Below are 26,542 nucleotides of genomic sequence, written 5' to 3' on the forward strand. Positions count from 1 at the left end.
TATATATATTGATATATATATATATATATAAAGAATAGTTGCCTGTTAATTGCTCTTCTAGGCACTGCAGCTCTAAATTTTAAGTTATTCAGCAGGTGAAAATAAGATTTGTGTTACAGCTTCTAAGATGTGAATTTCTTTTTATATTATTAAAAATCTATTACCTTTGAGTCTTTTCACTGTTGAGCAGGTAAAGAATGAAATTTGAATCTAATAATCAGAGACCCCGAGGTGATTGTTTTGTAACTTTCTGTCGTTGTTTCAGTTGTTTTACATTTTATTTGAAGACATGAGTCTAGGTGCCTGTAACCTGCGATGCCAATTTGTCAACACACGTTTTATCTTATTTCATTTTATCTTATCTTTATATGATCAGACGGTCTCACTGAGATGTCTTTTTCAAGAAAAGAATAATTAGTTACAGACTTGTTATTCAATGTATTAATTTAAAAAGCTTGTGAGATTTATTTTCTTTGTTTCTGTGTAGTTTTCCTACAAACCATCTGTGGCTGTTGTAGTGTCCGTAAGTCTCCCTTCCCTCAGTATCTTTATTTTTGACAGTAGCTGCTCATGGCCACTGTTTCTTGGCTGGTTATTAACTGATATTGAATACATGTTTGTGTGAGGACAGTTCGGTTCAGTTCATTTTTGTGTATTTCTCCTGAATAAACAGGAAGAAAATGGTGGCATTTACCAGGTGAGGAAGACCGACACCCTCCACCACACACACCAGATAATGTTTAACTCTGCTGCTCAACTGTGTGGCTCTGTATTTATTTATTATTTCATATTTTCCTCTATAGGAGCTTGAGAGACCAAAAGACGCTGATCCTTATGAGGTGCTTGAACCATCAAAAAGAAAGGTAAGTCATTTCTTTTAAAGGTCATTTTCTCACCTCTTCAGTCGAAACTGTCAATCACCATGTCGTATTTTACTTCTAGAAAAAGGCTGCCAAGAAAAAGAAATCTGAGGTAAGGCGGATTTACATTCCTTTACAATAGCTGTCAAATAAAATTTTTCAATAAATAAAATAAAACTTTTCAAAGCTGTGGGATATGGTCAAAACAAAAAGGAAACGAAGAAGTATCACAGCTTTTGGTTATAATGGTGAGAGTGTTTTATTAGTATTTCCTGAAAATGTGGATGTAGCTCTGATTGTGGTGTCAAAACACATTTATTTTAAGCTAAATAAATGTGTTTATTTTGCTTATTTTAAGTAAAATAAATGTGTGAAAACCATAACAACCCATAAAATCTTACATTAAAAAAATTCCAGCCCATTCATTTAGTAAAAATTAAGAAATTATGCTAAAATTCAAATAATTTGAATTGGATCTCATTTCCCCATCAACCTTTTTCACAGTACACATTTTGACTTGAGAAAGGCAAGTCGGGACAGACAGACTGAAGCAGCTGGATGTTGAAATGTCACAATGTCTGCTGTGAGAAAGGGTCTCTTAAAGGGAAATTTGTACACTAAATTGCATTCATATTCATAAATATTCTTAGAATATTGAACGCCCCAAAAACAGTAGAAAGTCAGATTGTACTGATCTTACGTAGAGACAAATCCTGTAGCTGCTCATCGACCAGCTGGTGGGAGCACCAGGGTTGGTTTTACTGGGACTCGGATGTAATATTCAAAAATCAAATATTCTGTGAGCACACAGAGCCCATCTCTAATTAAATGTGTGGTCCAACTCCAAAACGTGTCACTTGGTGGCACGAAATTTAAGTCGCCATGCTCTTATTTCGAGTGGAATAGCACGATGTGTTTACCTTTACAAAACCCTGTATAAACATGAGCATCATTGTGCTGTTTTAAGGGTTCATTTAGAATTAAATTATCAAAGTATATATATTATATATATTCAAATATATTGTTGATTGGGAACATCCTGAGAGATGATAAAATTTTCCCACTGTGTGATCCAGAATGCTTTAATATTGCAGGACATGTAGACATGTTTCTTTTTATACTGACCATATTGAAAAATCAAATAACAAATAAATGGCTAATACTATTGGTCATACTTTAACCAATGAGCAGAAACAAACAAAGTCATCTACAGTGTTTTACATTGAAGGTGGGACACCTCCATTATTATCATAAAAAATTCAATGAATTTTAAAGAAAGAAAACAATTACTTTTGGTTGGAATAATAAGAGGTGCCATATATATTTAATGAGTGAGGCCATCATCTGATAATTGAACTAATACCAAGACAAGATGCATCAGGATCTGGTTGTCTTACCTCTTATGCTTATGTGGATGAGATAAGATTATCTTTGGTCAATGTGGATGAAAACGTGCAGAGAAATGGTCTAATCTTTATCTCCCCTACAGTCGACCCAACCTGAGGAGAAGGATAAAGATCCCTATGAATCGTTGATCATCCCCGCCCCACTTCCACCTAAGTCTCCCCAGTGAGGCCGTGCATGGCAACTCCTGAGTCAGCAGCATTGTTCATTGCAGCATCTATTATGATAATAATAATAATAATCATAATAATCAAATGTTTAAATTGTAAATTAAGCAAAAATGCCAGATATTCTGTGGATCCAGATTTGTTGCTTTCCTCTGTTATAAGTGATAGTCCCTTAAGTATCTTTGGGTTTTGAACTGCTGATTAGACAAAACAGATAATTTGAAGACATCACTTTGATTAACAATATATTGCAATTTGAAAATTTCTTTAGATTTTATAAACCAAATGTTAAAAAAATGACAAATTAATCAGTAGTGAGAACACTTGTTTTCTCTACTGTAAACAGACATCAAACTTCATTTTTGATTTTTAAATATCCACAAAATATTCCACATTTTGTGTAAAAACAAAGTCTCCAGCCGTGCTAATGGCTCTGCTTTGAGCTAAACGCTAACATGCTAATGGTGTCAATGACAATGCTAATGTTTGCTGTGTGTTAGTAAGCTAACATTTGCTAATAAGGTCACATTTTATCAGCATGTACAACATCTAATAAATGTTTCTAACATTATACTGTTGTAAGCACATATGAGGACATGTTCCTTAACTGTAAGTTATTTTTCAATTAAGACACATTGTATAAATGCATCAATGAACTCCAATATCTCCTTACAACTACATTACAGTGTGTTTTAAACAATTCAATAAGTGTCTATGTTGTGCTAAATAGGGGTGCTTAGTGTTACCTCTAATTAGCGCTCAACCCAACAGGCTTATTGGAAGGTCAGTTTCTAAGTGTTGAACAAATTGATAATTTTACCTGATTATTACAATTAATCCTGTTGCGGGACCTGAGTGTGTGTGCCAAATTTGCAAGCAATAGATCTAATACTTGCTGAGATATTTTAGTCTGGGCCAAAGTGATGAACGAAGCGACCTACACTGCCATCCATAAAGTCCCCTGCACCTGCTGTAAATCATCACACCAGTTAAGCTTTATCCTGTAACTGAATGTCCAATTAAAGACAAAGCACATGTCAAAACACTTGGAAAATGGTTTAATGATGTTTACAACAAAAGAGAACTGTACAGTTACAGTAAAAGATTATCTTTATATGTGTATAAAAACAAAACAAACAAAAATACAGCAGACAAATGCATCAAAATCTACTATGTATCCTGATTCACATACTTAAAACTCCTACACAATCTTTCAGTTCTATGCCGCCACAAGTGGAGGCTTTTTTTTTTTTTCTTTTTCTTTTTTTTTGTCTTGTAGTCAGATCGGAGCAGTGTCCCTCAGTGTTGTAGTCCATAATGGAAATCAAAACTCCTTACATTAGAGTCCTGGAAAGTCAACTCTTGTCAGACTGCAGAATAAGAAAAAAGGGAAATAAAACGGGGACACATTCCTTTAGATGAGCCCAAGCTTCCAAGGTGAGTAGTAAATGTTTTACAGAATGCATTTCTTGAGATACACAGACTTAATATGTACATGGTTGGCGTTTTTTTTTCTTTTTCTTATTTTTCCTCTCTTGTTGAAAGCCATGGTCACTTGGGCTGTGAACTGATAAATCACACACGACACACCCAAAAACATACAAAAATACTATATCTTTAACCTACCAAGAGTAAGACAGTTTTGCAATTAGTTCCATGCTGTGACAGAAAAAGGAGATTACAACAAACAAATGAGAAACAGACGCTTTTCACGCAAGTTTATCTCAGAAATATACCAAAATATACATCTAAGCTTTGGAATTACTGAGGCTAGGACTAAAGCCAGTGCTGGGTTTGTCTCTTAATACACATGCTGCAGGGTGGAAGGGCGAGAAAACAGAGAGAGAGACAGGACAGAGAGATATCTTTGGTATCTGCATTTGTCAAAAGTTAAATATTTGGATTTTTTGCTTTGGGATAGCGCTTGTGAGGTCCTACAACCTCACCTAGAGTAAAGCATTAAACAAAGTGTCACTGAAGCCCGTCGGCCAGAGGTCTGAGCCGGAGGGACACAGTCCATGCAGAGTGAAGGACCATGATGCATAGTGTCACAGCTGATCAGAGTCTGTAGTGAAGAGACAATGTCAAAGGAGAGAGCTGAAGAGGGGAAGGTGGGAGGGAGGAAGAGGAGGGGGGGGGGCACAGCAGTGAGTTTTAGGGACCGCAGGATGTATATTCCTGGAGACAACAGGGTAATGTCCTGGGACTACAGTGTACAGGTGATGAGGAAGAGACACACGCACTGTGAGAGGCAGGAACAGCATTTTTCACCACAGTCCTTGAGAGAGAGAGAGAGAGAGAGAGAGAGAGAGAGAGAAAGAGAGTGGAGGGGGAACATCCTAGCAACAGCGCTCAAGACAAACAAACATACAGAGTCCTGAGCATGTACAGTGTGCACAGGAGTAACCCTCAGCGTGTATTAACAAACATCACCCAGCTACCACCGGATTGGTTCGTGTCTGTCGGAGAGAAGCCCGCTCACCTCCCGCTCAGCCCCCTCCGATCCCCGCCCACAGGCACTGAAACCGCTGCACCGGCGGGATGCCGGAGTGTTTTGTTTTTCCGGGCGGATACACATTCGCATGCAATAAAAAGCAAACTTTTTTTTTCCTTTTTTTTTTTTTTTTACAGATGAACCGAGGACTCGGGTGAGAGCGTGCAGCCGGGATTTGATGCTGAGCAGTGAGACGGGGATGGGCGGGAGATGGTGTCGTTCGTATACAATCAAGTTAGAAGTCTTTGGTTAATGTTGGTATCACAGGGGAAGCGAGAGCGGGCTGCGACAGCGCACCGTCATGTGGGAAGACTTGTTCATACCTGTACCTGATCCGAGTGAAAATAAAATTAAAAATTAAAAAAGAAAAGAAAAAAAAAAAAAGGATTGTCAAACTTAAAAAAATGTTTAAACATAGAGGGGGTGTTAAAATGCACGTGTACCTACACCACATTAATCAAATGACCCATTTATATCATAGAGAGTAACTTTGAGCTGACGATTAAGGACAAAAGAAACATTTATCTGAAGTTACAACAAATAATTTCCACCCAATGCTGAAATATATCAGTGTGCAGCAAGACAACACCAAACAGTGAAAGAAAAACAGCAGACATTCATGGGTACTGGTGTGAATTTTGTCTCCCCCTTGTGGCGACATTTTTCCGACACCCTTCACTAAGTACAGGTATGACCAGGCTTCTCCACAGACACAAGTTTGAGTATTTTCATCTTTTTTTTTTTGTGAGATTTTATAAAATATTTTTCTTATTTCTTAAGTAGATTAAAGCAGGTTTTCACTCAGTCTTGAGTTAGAAATGAGGTATACAACAGCTCCTTTGCCTTACTGGTGCTCCACACTTCCTTTGTCAACGTTAAATACCAGCAAACCAGTGTGGTGGATCAACATACAACAACTTGACGAGTGGCTGATCCACGAGCGCATGTCAAAATCTCTGAATCACCAGCTGAAACTGAAGCATTAAAGCCAAGTCAGTGGCAATAAGTTCATCAGTTGTCAGCTAATAAGATCATAAGTAGAACACAAACTGTAGTTTTACCATAATAAATCAAAAACTGGCTTGCTTAAAGGCTCTAGTTAATCAGTAGAGAACCCCCCTCTGGACAAACAACAAAAATAAGTACTCTCATGTCTCACCCTTTTAAAAATCACTCTCAAACACCCGCTGGAAGATGGGAAAAATGCACTATAATGGTTTGCAGACTGCCCTCACTATTCTCTCTTTGTAAGACACACTCACTCACACACACACACACACCCACCTGCTGGAATTATTAGTAAAGCTTTTCTAACAGGTATTCAACCTGTCTGAGTCACACCTAAAAACATAGGTAGCAACGTAATCATCGCACGCACCAAAATGCCCAAAGTACACTGTATTGTTTCGCTGAAAACAATGCACCAGGTGAGCTCAACGCTCAAGCTCGCACTCACACACAACAACAATGCTACAATGCTCATGTCTTCTACGTAACAATAAGGCATAAATGATAATGTTAATCTTCTTTGTCAAACTAAGAAAGCCAGTGATCTTGCCCTCTCACACTATACAAAACAATTAAAGGCATAAAGTAATATTAAAAAAAAAAAAGTCAAATGATTGTTAAAGACAGCACAGCAAATCAAGTCCACAAACGACTCAACAAAAAAGAAAAAAAAATCAAAAACAAAAATCTATTAAAAGATTAAGATCAGATGCTTCAGTCTCCTACCAAACCACAGGATGTGTCTGTCAGGAGCGCCTGAACGAGACCCTCCCGTAGAAAAGTCCTCGCAGATACACGACAGACACAGGTGTCAGCGACTCACGCTCCTCCGAGGCGTGGCCTCAGATTTCTTCTAGTTTTTTTGGTCTTAACAGTTTTCAAAAAAAAAAATTGCTCTTTCGTAATAATAAAAGGAAGATTTAGGGGAGATTTTTTGAGTAAGCATGATAAACACTACATTCAGTCTTGATAACATACTGGTTCAAATATAAAATATGAATATCTTACAAGTGTTTATATATATATTTATATGTATAGAATTAAGAAAAGATCGTTTCTCTAATTCTTCAGTCTTTCCTCAGATAAATATTTCAGTAACATCCTATGGTGCCGATGGCAACTGGTTCAGCTAGCACACGTTCGACTCATTAGTAACTACAAACAGCACTGGAACAGGACTGAGTCCTTTAGGCCCATCGTGGCCTCAGAGACAGGGAAACCAGCAACGTGAGCAGCCAGACACCTGCCGAGCTGCAAAGAGAAAGGCTTTTACTTTGGCAAGAAAGATCTCAAAATAATATTTAAACCTGGAAATACCCCATAAATAGTAGTACTAGAAAATAGCAGTAGTAGGTTGTCTTTTTAATGTATGGTTCCTATGTGTGGTTCATCAGTATAAACTCTGAATGGTAAGCCAGACAGTACTTATACATTCTACACTGTTCTATACACAGAAATGTCTAAAAGGTGAACCTTATGTTTAAGTGCTGCTGAGGTATATTCAGTCAAAATAAATCAATAACAGAAAAGAAGTACACAAGAGGATAACATGGACAAATTTTGCTGCTTACAGTCTCAGTGATTTAATAATCACTCTGGTAATTCGTTTTGTTATTTGGAAGCAGCAGAACAATGCTACTTTTGTACGGGGTTTAGTTGAATGTGTAGCACATAAGAGTACTTAGCCCGACGCTGTGTTGGGTAAGATAATTTGGCGCGTTTTAAACTAGTCCGCAGACAGATTTGGGGAGCAGCATATTGTTTCCTAACATGCTGGTTCACAATGTTGGTGCTGAGAGGAGGTGTAGTATGTCATCCGATGCAGTTACATAGGTGAGCCCTCCAGATGAGAGGGTCCAAACCACAAAACCTGATTTTCACAGGGTGCAGTCATAAAGCTATAGGAAAGCATGCAGGCCTCTCAACAGCGCAACTCCACCCGGAGCTTCAGCAGCAAGTTGTTAAAGCTAAGTTTCTGTGATCCTTATCCAGCAGCACCAAATCAGGAATTATCAGGTACTGACCAAGGTGAGAGAAGAGGAAAATATTTTACTATAGCAGTGGTCAGAGTAGAGATCATGAACGGCAACTTGTGTGCTCGGACAGGCACAGCAACTACTGAGGAAAACCACTTTGGTTCAAGCTGTTGTTTTATGGCTGAATATTAGTACAAAACCAAACAACAGAACCTTTCTATTATGCTTCAGAAAAGTCCAGAACTGCTACCAAAATGGCCAAAACTGATTAAAAAAGGAAAACAAGCCATCAAATGGCTCAAAGAAATCCAGAATCAGGCATTCGGGGTGAGGCCCCAGTGATACAAATCAATTCAAAAAGAGTAAAAGGAAACTACTTTCTCATGCCACAACTCGCCTGTCTCTCTCTTTTTGGTCAGTTTTGCTGCCAATTCAAAGTTGAGCTATGAGACACTTGGTCAAATTAAAAAAAAAAAAAAAAAAAAAAAAAAAAAAAAAAAAAAAGGTCATCTTTGGAAAATGATCATCAAAATATTGCATTTCTAAAATCTGTTGACAATGAAGAGAGATTCTGTACTCATAAATATATTGACAAGACTAAGCTACACCGACTACACACAGCAATTATTTTAACAAATATTTTTGGTATATCTTAAAGTACGTAAGCCAGTCAAGTGACTGCAGACAAATAAAAGACAGAATTTCATTCCTCCCAAAAAAGGCAGACTGCAGCTCATCAATCCAGTTTTTTGGTACAGATACTGTGCACAAGTAGATACAACGGTACTACTATTAAAAAAGAAAAAAGAAAACAAAAAACACAATACAATAACCTCATCTAGCCGACGCCACCATACGTTTGGTATGATGACCATGCCCCCTGACTAGTCCTCCTCGACACAGACCAGTCGGCCGCACAGCCTTATGCAGTCACTGAACTCTCAGCACCTGCCTGAGCTGTAGACAACACATGCAGACTTCTACTTTCTACCTCTGAATCCAAACATAATGTACATTTTTCCAATGGATCACCATCCAAAAACAAATCACCCTTAATCGGACACGGCACTGCATGTGTGCAGCTCTTTTTAAAGCTCTCAACATATTGTTTTTAGTCATTTTCTATCAGTGTCTATGATCCACACCTAGACCGCCGTTTTACAAAAGCTCAGCAGCTACTTTGCCACCGCAGCGCGATGTAAAACTCAGTGTTTCCAGAAAGAGAGACTCAGAGAGACATATCTGGTCCCTCCGACCCTTAAAGCAATGATAACCTTTATATCGGCCACTTATTACTTGTTTTTAAAGCCTTATAACCACGATTAGAAAGTGATAGTTAAATCTTAACTTAATATTAGACTTACAAAGTTCTGAAAATGTCAAAAAATACAGACAGTAAAGATAAAGGAAAAAAGTCTCTAAAATATAACTTTGATATGATTTACGTCAAAGCCTGTCCAAAAACCCAAAAGAGATAATCAACGATGGGGCAACACACAGATCCCCATTAGTGATGATGAATATTGTGAAATTAGTAGTAAATCAGTTTAGTTTGAATGTTAAAAGAGCAAAATCCTAAAGTTTTTGGTTAGAAGTATTTCAGAGAAAATTCTGACCTGGAAATAGGAGGATATATATATATATACAAAATGTGAACAGCTTGATGGTGCCGAGGATATTTTCTTCCTGGACACATGTCAAGGTTCATGAGGAGCGGCAGGCCAACAACAGTGTCCATCTGGCTACTGTTTGTGGAAAAAACATCCAAGAATCATAAAGGAAAAGACAGCAAACAAACAAACAAAAAATAAAAAGTTAACCTCAACCTCACTCGAGGTTCTCTTCTTTTTGGTGGCAGCAAAAAGGATTAAATAATGATAGATACAATGGAAAGAATGTGGGGTGGTTAGTGAAGCACGGAGCCTATATCAAACGACCTCCCTATTCCCTACATGGTGTGATAAGAGTAGTGCACGACATAAGAAATAGGGCGTTAATTCGGGATGCAGCCTGACTGGCTTCACTGAGCCTTGGAGGCAGTGGTAATGGTCGAGGCTTGCACAGGCACAGCAGCTGTGGTGGCTTGATGATGAGCATCTGCGGTGACCTGAAGCCCCCCCGCCCCGGCCGACACCAGGCTGACGGGGTTGCTGGTGAGCAGCGACAGGTTCTGGGGGCTCAGGAAGAGCGGCGTGGTCACCAGGTTGGGCGTGTTACCAGCAGAGGTGTTGGCAAACAGCAGGTTGCTGCCGTCCAGAGAAGTGATGGGGATTGTGCCGCTCGACGCCAGAGCTGTGGAGAATATTGGAAAGAAGAAGCGGGTGGTGCTTTTAGTGTAAGACGACGAGATGGTTGACAGCGCTCTCTTTCTGAACGATTTGTTTTCGTCAGAATTTATCAGCAGCTCAGTGGGATTAATTTTTCTACTCGCAGAAGTAATTTTCTCTCAACAGGATTAACTTCATGGGCGTGGCCTGAATTATAGTACCCTCAATATGCAAATGTATTGTGTCCTCATTAAGTTTTTGCTTTCATTATACAAATTATACCAACAATGGGTTATACTCATGACCTCATGATGGCTTTTTTCCATAATTTTCTCTGTTCATATTCCAATATGTTCCCCAGGACCAGAGACCAGAACCCTGTTTCTAGGAGATGGTACAATCAATTAAAATCTAAGATAACAATTACATAAAAATACAGACTATTTTTACAGTCCTTCAATGCAGTTTTAACTTGTCTTCCTCATCACTCCCTACCACACACCCAACACCCATAAACTGATTTCTAATCAGCGTTGTTCATCAGTATGTCAGGTATCCAGTCTGTTATTACCACCTTTCAGTATTCAGAAGATCAAATCTGAGATCTGAGTGAGGACGTGGGTGTTGCTGAGTATTTTTTCAAATCTAGTAATAACCATTATGAAATACTGTAGAGTACCGTGTCCCTCGAAAGACAAACCACCCAAACGAAATACAGAAACAGTCCACAGTTCAAAAAGAGGTTGGGAAACCCAGCTTCATACCAAACATCGTTTTGTCTGAGACTAGAAAATATTTGCTCGGTGTTAAAAGTAATTTCATAACATTAGTACACACCTTGAATGGTGGCCAGGGTGCTGTTGCTCATGAGGGCAGGACTCAGTGCGCTGCCAAGGCCACCAGGAGTCAGGCTGAGCAGGGCCCCCCTAGACACAAACACAGGGGAAGATCATTTAGATCAATAGAGAAGACACCTTAACACCAGAGGTGATATTTAGAAGACCAGTTTGAACGTGGCCAGCACTAACCCTGGAGCGAACTGGGAGGAGGCCATCAGTCCTGGGTTAAGCCCTGCAGCAGCAGCCGCCATTGCAGCAAAGCTCGCACTGGTGGGCAACTGGGCGGCACTCTGCAGCGCCGCAGACAGCCCCTGAGCCGACACCATCACCTGACCTGTCCCTAAAGTGGTGGCTATGGATGTCGGAGCCTGGGTGACGATGGTGTGCGCCTGAGTGCCAACCTTGCTCTCTGTGGTCGTGGACTGAATAGTCGTCGGTGACGGGCTTAAAGATGGAGAGCTGGGTGCTGTGGTAACCATAGGTGCGGTGGAGATGACGGATGCAGTATTTGTGGCTCCAACTGTCGAGCCTTTGGGGGAGAATGGGGAGAAAATAACAGAAATAAAAATTAACCTTAAAAAATTGTATCATTTAGTGTGATGAGAAACACGCTGTCATAAAGGCAAACACACACACCTGTGAACGACAAACTGGAGACGCTGGTGCTGGTGAGAGGCATCACTGGGTTTACAGTCAGAGTGGTGGGTGTGTTAATAGTTGGACTGCTCACAAGGCTTGCTGTGCTGGCCACCTGGGAAACAGGGGAAGAGGAGGAATTGAATGAATAGTTGTTGTTTTTTTGTTTTTCTGGGCGCTGCGGGTAGGACTGAGCCTTAATGGTACGCGCTCTAATACCGGGTTGCCCCCCACAGCATCATTTAGCTACAGCTACCTCTACAAAATAATTAAATAACAAGAGTCATCACATGATCCTGTGTCCATCCTTACCAACGGGCTACTGGGGGTAAATATGGTTTTGATGGGGGTGCTGCCTCCGCCACTGTTGCCACTGCTGGGGGGGTTAATCCTCTTCTCTTTCTGCCGACGATTGCAGAACCAGACCCGAATGACCTCCTTCTCCATGTTGAGCTGGTCAGCGATCATGGTGATCTCTTCAGAGGTAGGTTTTTGGTTCTGCTTGAAGAGGGCAAAGAAGCCAGGGATTCCCTGTCAGCACTGAGGAGACTAAATCATTCACTACCTCCACACCCCATTTATACTATGATCATTTCATATACTTACAAATTTGTAAAATATCCAATGCTTCTGCCAGAGTTTCCTGACAATGGTTTTTCAATCGGAAAAAAAATAATTCTCCATAGAAACCCCCAAAAACCACCCGTGCTGCACTTCTCCACTGTTCCTCTGTATATTTTTAAACAATTCTACTATGTCAAAATATGAAAAAATATTGCTAAATAAAAAGTTTTTAGCTTGCACAATAAGCAACAAATAGTAACCCCTAACTTTTGCTTAATGGGAATAAAAACTGATCAATATGTAACTTAACAAACGGGAGTTTCTCACCTCCAGAAAGCTCTTTTCTAAGGCCACTCGGATGTTGGTCTCGATACTGGTCCTCTTTTTCCGTCTGCGATTGAGTCCCTCTATGCCCATGCCTGGGGAGCCCAGAGCACTGGGGCTGGACAGGGCCTGGTCAGATGTCAGGTTCTCTGCACAAACAGCACCGACACAAAGGAAAGGGAGGGAGGTAAAGACGAGGTACTGTAAAGATACATATCCTGTCTATCCAAGTGCAGATGTGACGCTAACACTTTGCACATTATGCAGAGTAAAAGTACTTGTTCACTTCTGTATCACTTATTCAGGAAGGTTCAGGGACAAACCTGCATCATTGAGCCACTTCTCAAGCAATGGCTTAAGTTTGCACATGTTCTTAAAGCTCAGATTCAAGGCCTCAAAGCGAGAGATGGTAGTTTGGCTGAAGTCGTTTCCATACAGCTTCCCCATGGCCAGGCCAACATCCCCCTTGAGAGAAAAATAGGAATATATGAATAATGTAAGCACCAGTGTCACAATTCATTTTTGCTGCAGCAAAGACTGACCTGTGAGTTTATCATTGTATGTATTATACAGTATGTACTAAGAATTTGAGCATGAGAATATCCACAGATGTTGATTTGCAAAAGAAAAACGCATGGAATTGCAAATTTGACAATCACTGAGCTCTTGAGGATAATAAATCTATTCAGTCCTACACACACCTGTGTGAAGCCCAGTTTGATACGTCTCTGTTTGAAGGTTTTGGCAAACTGCTCCAGCTCCTCCAGATCACTAGGCTCCTCCAGAGTCGGGGTATCCAACCGTTTGGGTGGTGTCTGACTGTGGGGCAGGGACTGAATAGGTGTTGCTGCTGTTGTGCGGGTCGGAGTTGCAGGCTGCAGAAAAAAAAAACAAAAGAAAATGCATCAAACAAATCTATAAACATTGACTTTGTGATGGGATTTTATTCAAGCACCTGGATTACAGATGGGGAAGTGTCAGCACTGCCAGAATAACTGAAACACATTTTTTCAGAGTTTAAAAGAGGTGCTTGCATCATTACCAACCTGAGTTGCAAGGGCGATGCTTGGTTGAGTCGGCAGGAGGTTAGCTTGGCTTTGAGGTAGTTGAGTTAGAAGACTCTGGGTTTGCAATATGCCTGCAGAGTGAAACGCCGGCAGGGTAGGGAAGATTAAACAAAATCTTAAACTACAATCTAATACTTTGAGTATACCTCTCTTCTTAATTCTGCATGTAAATCAAGCACTGCAAGTCTTTTGCTTACCCTGTGGGGCCTGTGGTGACTGTGAGATGATGAACTGAGCAGACTGCAGAGGAGTGGCGATCGGGTGGCCGGGCTGAACCAGAACAAACTGAGGCAGACCTAAATTCTGCTGCTGAAGCTGCTGGAAGATAAAAGTATTCAATCAAATCATCACGGCAATCATGCAGAGGAATGAGTTTTTTTATACCATACACCATCCTAAACAGCATCTCCACAGCATTGTAACCATGAACTCACATGACCCAAGTTTGACTGTGGCATCATTACAACTGACTTTATCACTAATTCTATGTTTTACATTAAACTATACCATGAATTGCAGTACGCTCTTCGTGTTCGTCTTATTCTAATGAACACAGTATATTATAAGGTAATATTTACCAATCAATGGCAAACTTGTAGTAATTATTTGCAGAGCAGGTACTCTGTTTTCATGGACTTAAGCAACTCTCAAAGCCAAAGCCATTACCACTTTATCGTCAGCACTGTTATTTCTGTAATGATTTGTCTGCTGAAACCAAACACAAGTCATTTTTTTTGTATTTCCATATTATCCGCATTTCAATTAGTGAAGAGCCGCCACATTTGTCTCCGGAAAGATGTCAACGGCTGATTCAAGTGGTAGAAAAGTAAAGCGTTTTGGAGGGCCTGCATACTATTTGGAAAGCAATGTTTATCTATCTCCATCGAGTTTTGTGGAAATGTATTACTTACTTGGGTGATCTGGATGGGCTGTGACAGGGGCAGCTGGGTGATGGGTGTGGCTGCGGAGGCTGAGATGCTCGCCCCAGTGGTGCTGTTCTGCTGGCTGGCTGAATGCTGCACGGCAGCCAGGAGCTGAGCTTGGGCCTGCTGGATCAACAGCTGCTGATGCGCGGGGGTCAGGGTCAACTGGAGAGGCAGACAGAGGAACACAGCAGACAGAGGAGGTTACAGACAAACAGAAAAACAAACACAATAAGCAGTGTTTCGACAAATCAGTTTTAAGCAAAGTCATACAGACTGGATGAGTTACTGTTGCCACAATACTTGAGTTTTGGCTTCGATACCCATGCAAAGTTTAATATCTAACATAACTACTACAATACCGCAGCGTGACTTAAAACATGTGTTGCATAAAAGACTTTTTGCATTTTACATACTGGTCTTGAAATGTTGGTTCGGAATCTGTCTTCATTAAGTACCATAACATAAACACTTCATTTATTCCCTGCTGGCTCCAGTTTTATCAAGAACAGCAGGTGGACTGCATTAGTTGATGGTGTTGCCAACAGCTGTTTAAATGGCTGCTCCGGTTTACTGACATGAACTTGACCGCAGCTCTGCTTCTTCCAATCTCTCTTTTTTATTATTCCAATTTGTGCACACCCGTACAGACGATACTGAAGTGGATTCCCCACCATACTAAATACATTCGGTCAAAGTACTGACTGTTTATGTAAATTTAACTATTCAATTTAACTTTTCACAAAGGTATTGAAGTAGTATTGAAACTCTGGTTATCATGGCAACACTAAAATGAGCCCAAAGACGCAAATGGAGAGAAGACTCATGCAGCTGAGCCAGGCACAAGTGCAAATGGGCATGTTGATGTCATGTTCAAACTCAAATCCACATGCACGGTAACCATTCACTCCTGCATAGCACAATAGCAGCCGCATTCAACCCGTCTGGTCTTCGCAACTATAGTACGGCCTCAGGGAGAAGATGGATATGAAATGTGTCTCGTGGTTGGCCCCGGCCATGAGTGTACAGACACAAAGACTATGTCCAAACACATGGTATGGAGGAATTTGGACATAGCCTAACAACCACGACAATGAGCAGACAGACAGGCAGAGGAGACACCAGCCTTAGCCACAGAATCAGGGCAAGCCATCGTTTCACCACCCAGTCTTTCAGCCAGGTTTTGATCATGTTCAGTTATCACTCCGGATGCATGGCTACGGCAAAGTTTTAACTCAAGGCAGTGAGGCAACAGGCCACTTACTCCAGCAATCTGTCCCCCGGCCAACATTAGCTGGGTTTGAGGCAATACGCTCTGCTGGACGGAGGTCGAAAGAGCACTCGAGTCTTCCAACTTAGACTAGTGGAGGTGAAGCAAAGAGGAGGGCTTAGAGGAGATCTTCCTACAGGCATAACTGAGCATTGCTGACAGTGTAAGGTAAGCCTGGTCAAATAACTCTTAATTTCATGTCATAGCTGTCATCATAAAAAATGACAAAAAGTTCAGAAATGTTTTAACTAAAAACTATTTGAAAGACTGTGTAAATAAAATAAGAACAGATCTAAAAATACAATGAAAGATCAAATCTCTGTGTACCTGAGCGGCTTTCTGAGAATGAGCCTTTAGTCTTTGAGCAGGGAGAGGAATTTAAATTAAAAAGGAAGTGAGAAAGTGGGTATTTCAAATGTGCTGCAGCCTTCAGAGACAAGAAAAGTGAAGGGAAGGGAGGGGAGAGTTGAGATGCTAATTAAAATAACTGTTATGCAGTGCATGTAAATTCTGCATAGATTTGCATATTCTCGGCCATCTGTTTCCGAGCAACCGCAGAGCAGCTAATTAGCATACAGGGTTGATTAATCCGCCTTGTTGCCAGGCGACACCAGGAGAGCCTGGCTCATTTAAATGAACTCTCTCTGCTTGTGCATGTGTGAGTGCCGATGAGCATACCCATGTTCAAACTTCATTCGTTATTTCATTGTAAAACTACAATTAAACAGTGTCACTACACCAAATAAATACATCAGACATCTGCTCCTTCCACAAAAAACAGGAAAACAAAAAGTTACATGAGGTTAACTGTTTGATGGTGTGCACCATGTGTTACCTGTTGGAGGAGGGCTTGTGCATGTGCATTTGTGATTGCACTTGTGGTGGGCACGGTCTGCCTCTGAAAGTCCAATCCATTGATTTGGATTCCTAAGGATAGAAACATAGGTTGAAACACACAACACAGAAACACAGTTAATGAAATGTGGTGTGTGGTTAAACTGGCATCTACGCTGTTATTGTTCTAAGACAAGAATGAGGAACACAAAACTTGAAGCCCAGTGGAAGTATACTACAGAAAAACAAACAGTTTTCAGGTGCAAGAAAACGTTATAAACATTTTTTTTTTCTTTTTTTTTTTAAAACAACCACATCTGCAGTGGTATTGGCGATCCAAAGTTATAAAAACTGCTGCATAAATCTGTTAAAAAGCAGGCTGGTGAGTCATCACAGAAATAAATATTAACACTATGGGCGTACACAAAATCTGAAAGCATACAATATCATTAATATTTACTTAATAATTATTACACAACAGCAATTTGAAACTGAGCACCAAATGTCCAACGTTCATTCTCTGAGTCTGATAATGTATCACAGAATGACTAAAGCCCTGAGACATTGAGATATTCAATAGGCACAAGTGAGGGAAACTGCTCTGTGGGGTAAACACAAGGAGAACTGCTCACAAGGATTTTGGAAAGCAGCCATCACTTTTTTCAAAATGACCCGATGATAATAAAGGTGGACAGTAGTGAGCTCTTTCCGATTTTAGCTGCAAAAATGCTGTGAGTTTGAAACCTGTTGAATGAGGAGGTAAAACTCGGCACGTCCTGATTTCAGCCCAGCAAAGGCAAAAAGAAGAAAAAAAACCCAAAACAAAACAAGCAAAAAAGGTGGAGGTCACTCACCGGTGTTCCCGTCACCACTTTCCATTGCACATTTAGTAGTTTCTGACTGATTATTCACTTTAGCATCTGAAAGAGCCAGACAGAGATAGACAGTGAGACAGACTCACAGCTACTGCTGGTAAAAACATAACACAGCTCTACCTCAATGATTTGAAGAGTGCTCTCACTTGTACCACCAGAATATATCCCATAAATACATGATTCTCCACAATACCATTTCAATCGTGTTCGCCATTCAGAGCAGTAAAATAGCATTACCAAGCAAAATCACCATAATGAAACCAACTGTGTTTACAATCACAAGTCATAAGAAAACAATAACATGATAACTGTCATGTCACTTTAATGCAATAAGCTCTTATAAATTACATTTCATTGCAAACTGTGCCACATCAGACTTTCCTGTTTCACACAACGACAAAGCCCAGCTGAGCTCCATCACAATCTCATCAAAAACTCACCCACTCTTGCTCCACCTGTGTTTTCCAGCATGGTTGCCGAGCCTATCAAGGAAAATTGCCTCTGCCAGGCAAACCCTCCAACAGGGTGTCCGGCACTCTGTTCCTCCTCCCACTCCTCACTCTCTTTACTCTCTACTGGTCAGCAGCGAGCAGAGTTCAATGCAACCAGAGCTACACACAGACACAGTGGCACTGTCCGCCGCACGGTTCACTGAACAACACTGGGATACGCACACTGTGAAAGCCAACAGGGTTTAGGCAAACAGCTCTCCTTGCCTCACTCTGCACTCTCTCTTTCTCTCTTTTCTTTTCTTATAGCTCTGCCCCTCTCTCTTTACAGTGCCTACTTTGCACTCCCTCTCCCTCTCTCCGTCTCTCTCTTTCGTGTGCCAAAATTGTCTGTACTTCTGAAAAAGTTCACCCTCTTCCCTCTCTTGCTGGAATGAAACAAACGACAAGTGCAGCTGGCGGCCTCCTCCAACTCTGCCGCCCCCCACCCCACCCCACCCCACCCAACTCTATAATGAAGCATAATCAGTATTCAGCTGATTAAAGCCGTATGCAAATCTGCCTCTGCCTCGTTAGCAATGCAAGGCTTTGAAGTCCTGCGAGCGACGCATTTCACACCGGGCTCTGAAAGCTTTCTGCATAATTTAAACCCCTATAAATATTTATCAGCTCATTAGCATATTAATTGGATGGCTTTTGGAGGACGATAAAAAAAAAACAGGGGAATAAGGACGACACAGAAAAGGGGAAAAAAAGTGCTCAAACTAGCACTTGGCACAGCAGAGGGAGGGGAGGCAGCAGCACAAGACCAATTATTCTGCGAGTGCACGGCTAAAAAGTAATTAGCTAAGAGCAGGTAACAGGCTGAAGATATCCCAGAATGCAGTGTGAGGCCTGTCGGCGGTGGTCTGGGCATGTTAGCAAGGCGGACTGCATTAATGGAATGTCTTAGGCTGCTCGCTCAGAGAATCTCCAGGTTTCATGGAGACCCAGCCTAACTGCTAAAAAGGGAGGAGGAGGGTGGGGGGCATGAGTGGGAGGGGGACTCGCTCAATCGGAAATAAATAACTCCACATTAATCCACCACAAGCCTGTCATTACTGCTAGACCCCCTGTGGCTAAAGCATTCCACAGCGAGCGACTACAGAGAGTGGGTGGCGGGCTTCTGCTGCCTATGTTTATGAAGTGTTTGGGGATTAGCATATTTAGATTAGCTTTACATTCCATTAGTATTTCATTTTGGAGCCCTTTTAAATTCATTTCCAGCATGCTCTGAGAGTTAATACAGCGGGGGGGAAACAGTCCTACTATGGTGCTGCACAGGTGTCCCGTGAATCAGAAGGACTGGACTGGAATGCATGGCTGTATTGTGGCCTACAGAGGAAGGGGCTTACCAACTAAATCCACAACAACTGCTCCTGGCTGAAGCTCTAATCATCTTCTTCACTTATCCCACTGCCTAACAATAGGCGTTTACATACTACCTGACCAAATCAAACACTGCCAAGAGGGCATGGTGGCTTTATCACAGCACATACTGAAAAACCAGCACACCTTTATCAGCAGTATGAGGACAATCACAAAGCAGTGTCGGCAGCTGAACCAGTGGTCCCTAAAGGTTTTTTTAGTGGTATGCCCCAAAAGCCCTATCAGATGAGTTCAAGTACCCCTGCATCACCACTACTCATCAAGTTTCTATTGTTTTCATCGGAATGTATAGTTTTTAAATGTTTATTGTTTTTTATCTTATTGTCTTTAAAATGTCTGTAAATAAGGAAAAATGCATTTTGCAATTTCTTAAAGCTCAAGATGACATCTTTAAACATCTGGTTTCATCTATCCAACAGCCCAAAATACAATAAGTTTACTGTGATATAAGACACAGAAAAGCAGATAATGAATATTTGGGTTTTTTACTAGAAAAACTGACACTGAAATAATTACATATAATTAGATATAGTGAATATGTTTCCAATCGTTTTTTTTATACAAAACAATAATCCTGAAATTTTTTGCTTAGGTGCGCTCTATGTTTGTTTTGTTTTTTTGCAGTAGGTTTGGTTGAAAATTCAAACTACTAGACAAGAGGTAGTTATATGAATTTTTTTCATTACTTTGAGTTGCTCATGTGCTACCTTGTTTCCTCAAACTTTCAATCTAACTGTTTGTTACAACTGACTCAGGTTGACTGGACTGTTGATTGTTTCACCTGCACAATCTGCCTATACGCAAATATGTATAATATAATTTCTATTTTTCAAATCGCTGTAAAGTTCAGAAGTTTGTTTGGTGATCACTGTTGTAAACAATAAATGAACACTGCATTATACTCCATATCACTCTCCACTGTCCATCCCTTCAAACAACACAGCTTTTAGTTTAGCTCCGTCCTACTGTTTACCAAGGTGGCTACCACAGAGTATATACATTGACACACTTGTGTAAAATATCTCAGAGAGGTCATTTCAACAACGTGTGCACAAGAGGTCGAGAAATGAGTCTGTCTTAATGACCTCTTCAACAGTCACATCATGCAACCAAATGAGAAAACAAAGGAGATCTGAATGCAAGGACAGTTATCAGCAGTGCACTTCAACACATGTACAGTTACTTGGTTGAATGGTTTGCAAAACCCTGCTGTGGAACAATGCATTATACAAATATCCTGTGAAGAGAATTTTAAATAGGTATTTCATTAGCACTGTAATATGGGAGGGCTGACTGAATACTGCAGAGCTGTTAATGTGAGTGTAAGGACTCAACATAAGACAGAGCAAAAACTTAATTAGCAGATCCACATTCTGCCCTGATACCTACAGTATATTCTTCATCTTAAACACAGAATAAATCAAGACCACTTTTCCACATCTAGACCAGACTGAGAATGGTCAGGATGTGTGGTCACGACAGATAATCTGTCAATTTGAGGGAATTAATAAGCAAAGACCCTAGATCTCGCTTGTTTAATGCAGAGTAAACATGGACATCCAAAAGATTTTAAAATAGGCTTTAATACTAGTCAACACATTAAACCAACACAATCTGAAAATAGAGAGCACAAACAGCAAGACTGAACTGCAACACAAATGAACTGCAACACAGGACGCAGTGTAATCTGATGAACAGTAATGGGGCTAACATCACTGTAAGCTACTATGGTATCTCTTGGGTGGTCATTAGCCGACTGTCTACAGGCTAGGTAGAAAATTCAATCTAACTAAATTAAAGTGCAGTTTTCTAAGGGGGTGGCAAGTAGGAATATTCAACTACTTCCAATCAGCACATGCAGAGGTCAGCCATGATTCACTCCAACAGTTTGTTGGTGCAGACGGACTGAATTCACATGTAAATTCACCACCTAGGATGCTGATATTAGCATTAACTGCTGGTTATTCATGTGCAATTGCAATAGCAAAATACTGCACTTTTCTTTTAGATTTTCACCAGTTTCCTTTAGTTTACTGCAATACTGTCACTTCTCACTCATTTATTTAAAGAAGACGCATTACTGCATCTAGAGAAGAATTGTTTTTAACTAGACCGAATGTCTTCTAGCAAACTCTTTTTATCCTTCACCTGTACTTTGTTTTAAAACTGTTCTACTCTTTTTGTAGCTTTAAAACCTTTCATGAAATTCTGGCAAATGTTTACTTATGCTCATCATAAGTAATGGCAGACACATGAGAGTCATCAGGGACAACATGGCAATTGTTGTTTGGTAAATGCAACAACTTAGGTCATCTAGCAATCATAAAGTACTCTCTGTCTACTTTTCCTACATGCCCCCATTTTGTAGATCAACTCCTGTAGTTACATGATGCAGCAAACTTGAATTTGCACTTGGACCTAAAGGTATTTTGCAGAACAGGTTATACATATGTGTATTCCTTGCCTACAAAGCCTGACATAACCTTGTCCCAGAGAAACCACGTTTATAACGGTAAAGACAAAACCTCTTAACCAGATGTTTGTTTTACTTTGCTTTATTTATAATAAAGGCATTCTTGTTTTGCATTATTTGTCAGGAATGACTCACTTAACTTCAGATCACCAGAAACAAGTAGTTATCTGTTTAGAGCACAACATACAGCTCTTATTAGTTATGATTTTCTTCTTCAACAGTGAAAAAGCCTGTGTGACTGGAGCCTTCATGGAGGCCTTCTCGGTACTTTGAGATGGCATGTCCTGAATTTATTACTGCAAATGATGCATTATTCATAACAACTGTGTTTACATCAATGAATATTCATGGTGGAACTACAAGGCTGGAATGAGGGTGGAACTGTAAAACTGATTAAATGAGAAAAGTAGTCTAAGTGTGGGGATGACAGAATTATTTCTCATCTGTTCTTTAAGTAGTCCAGTTTAATAAGTCAATTATTATTTTTCTATACAAGTGAGCCTATTTCCACAGTGAATCAAATTTCACAAAATGCTAACAAACAAAAAAACTTTAAAACGTAATTATTCACAACATTTAATGAGTATTAATCAATAAAAAAATGCTTAAACTCTTTTCTTGGCTTAGCTTAAAATGAAGGCTAGAATTTATCATGACTGTCTTGCAAAATATCAAATAATTGCCTGTAATGTGATACTATCGTTACTGTTGGCAAAGTTAGCCTGTGAGTCTCCTTGTAACAATACACGCAGGGAATGAATTTAATGTATTTGCATCACAACGAACACAATCTAAATCACCAGCAGCCCCTGGGATAAACATGAAGTTCATCATTAAAACAAACCAAGCAAAGGAACACAAGAAGAAACAATTCCATTCATTACCTATTTTGACGTGCAAAGGTAGTTATGTCTTTTTCAGCATTTTCTCCTCAAAACTAAAGAAATACAACATCTATTTTTGAAAATGGTTACACCTTAAAAATCACACAGCGAATCCAACAACAAAGCACCTCTAAGTGTTAAGTCAAAAAGTAAAGACTCCTGTATCAGAGATAATAAAACCCACCCTCTGTAGCGGTATAACAACAGCACTCAGACTGCTTCATTTGAAACAAACTTAACTACATGAGTTTTTTTTTTAACAGTGCTGTCAAGCTGTGTCTTGCCCAGCCATGAAACCGGCAGAGTGAATAGTAAGAATGCCCTGCCTGTTATTATTGTGCCCTTCCGGAAGTGGGCCTCACTACCCCTCCCTGTGCCGGGGGGGGGGGGATACACAGGTACAATCTTTGTATTCAGCAAACACTGACTAGGTCAAAACCCTTGCAGCAACGAAGGTCATAAAAGGTATAAAATACGTTTCCAAAACAGTTCAACCAGGAGCAATGAAAAGTTGTAAAAAAAATAATAAATTAAATATTCTAATGAGGTAGAATCAACACTAGCACCACCCTGATGCCAGACTACTACCACTTCTAGTAGGAAAAAAGTGCTCGGCGCAACTTCTCACAAACTGTAGTTTTAACTGTATAAACACAGGCGGGAAACAGTTGCAACACCGCCATGACCCCGTTTGTATTTTAAATTGAATTAACGCAAACGTAAAGTTAGCGTCTAAAGCAGTGGGACCAAGTTAAAAGGAGGCAGTCAGTTAGCCACGATAACCGCTTCAAAAATTTGAAAACACGAGGCCAGATTTTTTTTTTTAAACTAACACATTTCAGTGTTTATCGTCACAAAGTGTTGTGTTGACACGCAGGGTGAGCTCCAGCTCTTCCTCGGCTGGTGGAATATGCTGAAGTCCGCACTCTGGTTCAGGCAGGCCCGCATGAATAACACAACAGGCTGCCGGAGCTCCGCTGCGCCGAGCACACAAAAGGCTGAGGCAAAATGCTCCGCTATAAAAAATTACGTCGAGCTGGGTACACATCGAGCTGACACTGTATGTTAAACAAAGGCCAGGTTTGCTACATGTTTCGTGTTTTTCCCACCACAAATAGCGCTTGAAAAAGAAACAAGCGCAGCCACTGCCCGGCTCACCAAAAATGAATATGCAAACCTTTCAAAAGCTTCAGTGTGCATCAACACAAAGCCAAGCGTTAGCAGACGAGCTAACGCTAGCCCGCTAGCATCCCCATTTCAATCAACCTGCGTTAGTCAAATATCTAAATATGTCATATATGAACCAGAGTCACGTCGCCGATTACTAATAAAATATGCTAAATTGTATTTGTCGGCAGAGGTATGAATATGTAGCGGCGTACAGCCGTCTAATCACACAAAGGGGGGAGGCATGTTTCCATGTAATTTGCCGTCGCACTGCAATAGCTCGTTTCCTCCTCTGTCAAATTACAGTTGGCTAGCTGAGTGTAAACTAAAACAGAGCTGAATACCACCCTGATCTGTTAGTCAGTCTGCGTTTCATCTGTATTCCGTTTATCATAAATTGTGAGTATCACAGTTTGAATATGAGTATGAATATGTAAAATGCTGTAATCATTACCTGGTCCTGAACTCTCATCTTGACTCGCTGCTCCTCCGTCCGCCATTTTGAATATTTAACCCGAAATCCCAGCCCTGAGCCTGCCTGTGACAGACACACACACACACACACACACACACACACACACACACACACACACACACACACACACACACAAAGAGAGAGAGACAGAGACACACATAATCACATACATACACACACACACACATGGCGCCGACCTGGGTAAAGGAGAGGGTGGAGTGTGTACTGGGTGTTGGTAGTTGTGACTTATTTACATACCTAAATAATCATCTAGCTTTTATTAAACTCCCCAGAAGAACATGGGTGGATCCAACCCAAAATGCATTTACGCTATTATCTTACAAAACAACAACAATAACAACAATACAACAATATAGCCAAACTATTAATAATAATTTTTAATTGATCTCTGAGACAACAACCTGTACTTAATTGACTCATGACCTAGAGCCTAGACAAGTGAAGTCAAATTTATTTCTGCAGCCACAACAGGACAAAGTTGCTTCTGAAAATATGTTGCAGTCTGTACAACAAGACACCATCAGTCTGTTACGTATGACTCAGATTCACACATTAGACAAATTTTAAGTATGCTACCCCGAATAGTTAAATATTACTTAAAATGCACAAAATCTGAGTTTTATTTGTGGCTAGAGAAAATAAACTAGTATCATAAAAATGTGGTCCATTTGTGGCTATGTTTTGTCTCCAGAACATTTTAAAGCAGTATTAGAAAAATGGTACAGTATTATAGTTTTTCCTATGTGTTTTATTTGTCATGATGAAAGTTGTGGTTTTTGTTCCTTTTAATATTGTTTTATTGGACTTTGTCGTCACTGATACTTTGACTGTATTTATTTATTTTACTATTTTATTTATTTATTACTTAGGAAAAAAAGATGCTTGCTGCATTCTCACACATGTTCATATAGATGTCCAGAAACCACATAAGAGGGAAAAAACAGCAACAGAGAGAGCGAGAGAGAGAAATCGTGGGTGTGTTGGTGACCTCGCCATGACCGAAGAAAAGAAATTTTACTTCTCTAATATGCAGGGATGTGAAGTGGAGACATGTTTCCTTTTATCCCAGCCACTTCCTGCATTTAACCCATTGAGATACCATTAGATTACATCACCTGCCCTGATTCACTCACCCAGTAAGCAGATTGATTAACAAGTCAAACATGCACATGCAAAGGACTGTACCAGCAGTTTTGAATGTTTTATCCCTTTTGTTACAAATCATAAATACACCTTAGCTGATCATTTTTGCAACCTGAATGGTCCAGAAAAAATCTAGTAAGTGGAGCTTGAACAGTTTTGTAGACCTTCATTTGAATGATCTATCTGTTTAAACAGTTAAAACACTTTTTAGATACGGCTGTAAGGATCTGTTTATGTGATTACAGCTATTTTGCATCCATTAACTGTTTAGAAATTAGCTATGGACGCTTCATAAAACAGGTAACTACAATAATAACTAAAACTTTAAATGTAATAATAAAAATATATGTCCTTATATCTGCTTACAGATGGTGTATTAAAACATTTACTGTTTATATACTGGTTATAATCGCTTAATAGGGGGTTAAAATGTTAAGTTGTGTGCACATCGCAGTCAACATCAATTCCGCATTCATTTTTGTCAATGCAGATTTGTTAAAGCATTATAACAAGGCAATGCAATACAATATTTTAAAATCAATGTGCACTTTAGCTGCACTACTACTGTCGGTGACACACTGACAAAAACTAATGCAGACTCTGTCTTTAATATGGTTGATTTCACAGCTCCAAGGCTTGATTACCAACCGGTTAATGGGGCCCTGGGGCAGTCCCACATTCACTGCATATCACCTCATTTTGGTAATTTGATTAACTGCCAATTTGACAGGGAATTTGGACCTAAAGCGCAATATCAACTGGAGTGGGGAAGCATTATTACCAAATCATGTAACCCTGTCATGTGCTGAAGTCTTGTGTCAACATTTAGTTTGAATGCCCTTATTATTTTAGTTTATATTGCATCTACATGGTAGTACATATTCACAATTGCAAACAAAAGCAAAAAGGAATACTGGTTGAATTCTGGGTGTCTGGGCATATAATGAAGTTGCCATACCATACACACTGCGAAGAGGGCGGCGACAGAGGGGTT

The 26,542-nt window shown here is 40.1% G+C and overlaps 1 protein-coding gene and 1 long non-coding RNA gene across 4 annotated transcripts; one reads left to right on the forward strand and one right to left on the reverse strand.

The window, feature by feature from the left end:
- The first annotated feature begins 9 nt into the window (after positions 1–9).
- On the forward strand, positions 10–3,106 carry LOC111662115 (uncharacterized). Its single transcript, XR_002761289.2, has 5 exons — positions 10–523; positions 674–697; positions 804–863; positions 943–972; positions 2,350–3,106. It is a non-coding gene; the product is annotated as an uncharacterized LOC111662115 (long non-coding RNA).
- A 368-nt stretch (positions 3,107–3,474) lies between these two features.
- On the reverse strand, positions 3,475–24,442 carry pou2f1b (POU class 2 homeobox 1b). 3 transcript variants are annotated; one of them, XM_023415866.2, is made up of 15 exons: positions 24,364–24,442; positions 17,488–17,553; positions 16,635–16,726; positions 15,794–15,889; positions 14,518–14,694; positions 13,804–13,924; positions 13,586–13,677; positions 13,241–13,414; positions 12,863–13,004; positions 12,543–12,688; positions 11,964–12,152; positions 11,652–11,766; positions 11,205–11,544; positions 11,014–11,102; positions 3,475–10,201 (listed from the first exon to the last, which is right to left on the reverse strand). In XM_023415866.2, the coding sequence occupies exons 1-15, from the start codon at positions 24,407–24,409 to the stop codon at positions 9,930–9,932; spliced, it is 2,157 nt and encodes a 718-aa protein (XP_023271634.1). In that variant the 5' UTR covers positions 24,410–24,442; the 3' UTR covers positions 3,475–9,929. The 3 variants fall into 3 exon arrangements, with proteins under 3 accessions (XP_023271634.1, XP_087032608.1, XP_087032609.1); XM_087176482.1 differs by lacking the exon at positions 15,794–15,889; XM_087176483.1 differs by lacking the exons at positions 15,794–15,889; positions 17,488–17,553.
- Between the last annotated feature and the right edge of the window lie 2,100 nt (positions 24,443–26,542).

This window comes from Seriola lalandi, unplaced genomic scaffold (assembly GCF_002814215.2).
Source record: "Seriola lalandi dorsalis isolate HSWRI2012SDOR001 ecotype SW California unplaced genomic scaffold, Sedor1 jcf7180002054559, whole genome shotgun sequence".
NCBI lineage: Eukaryota > Metazoa > Chordata > Actinopteri > Carangiformes > Carangidae > Seriola > Seriola lalandi.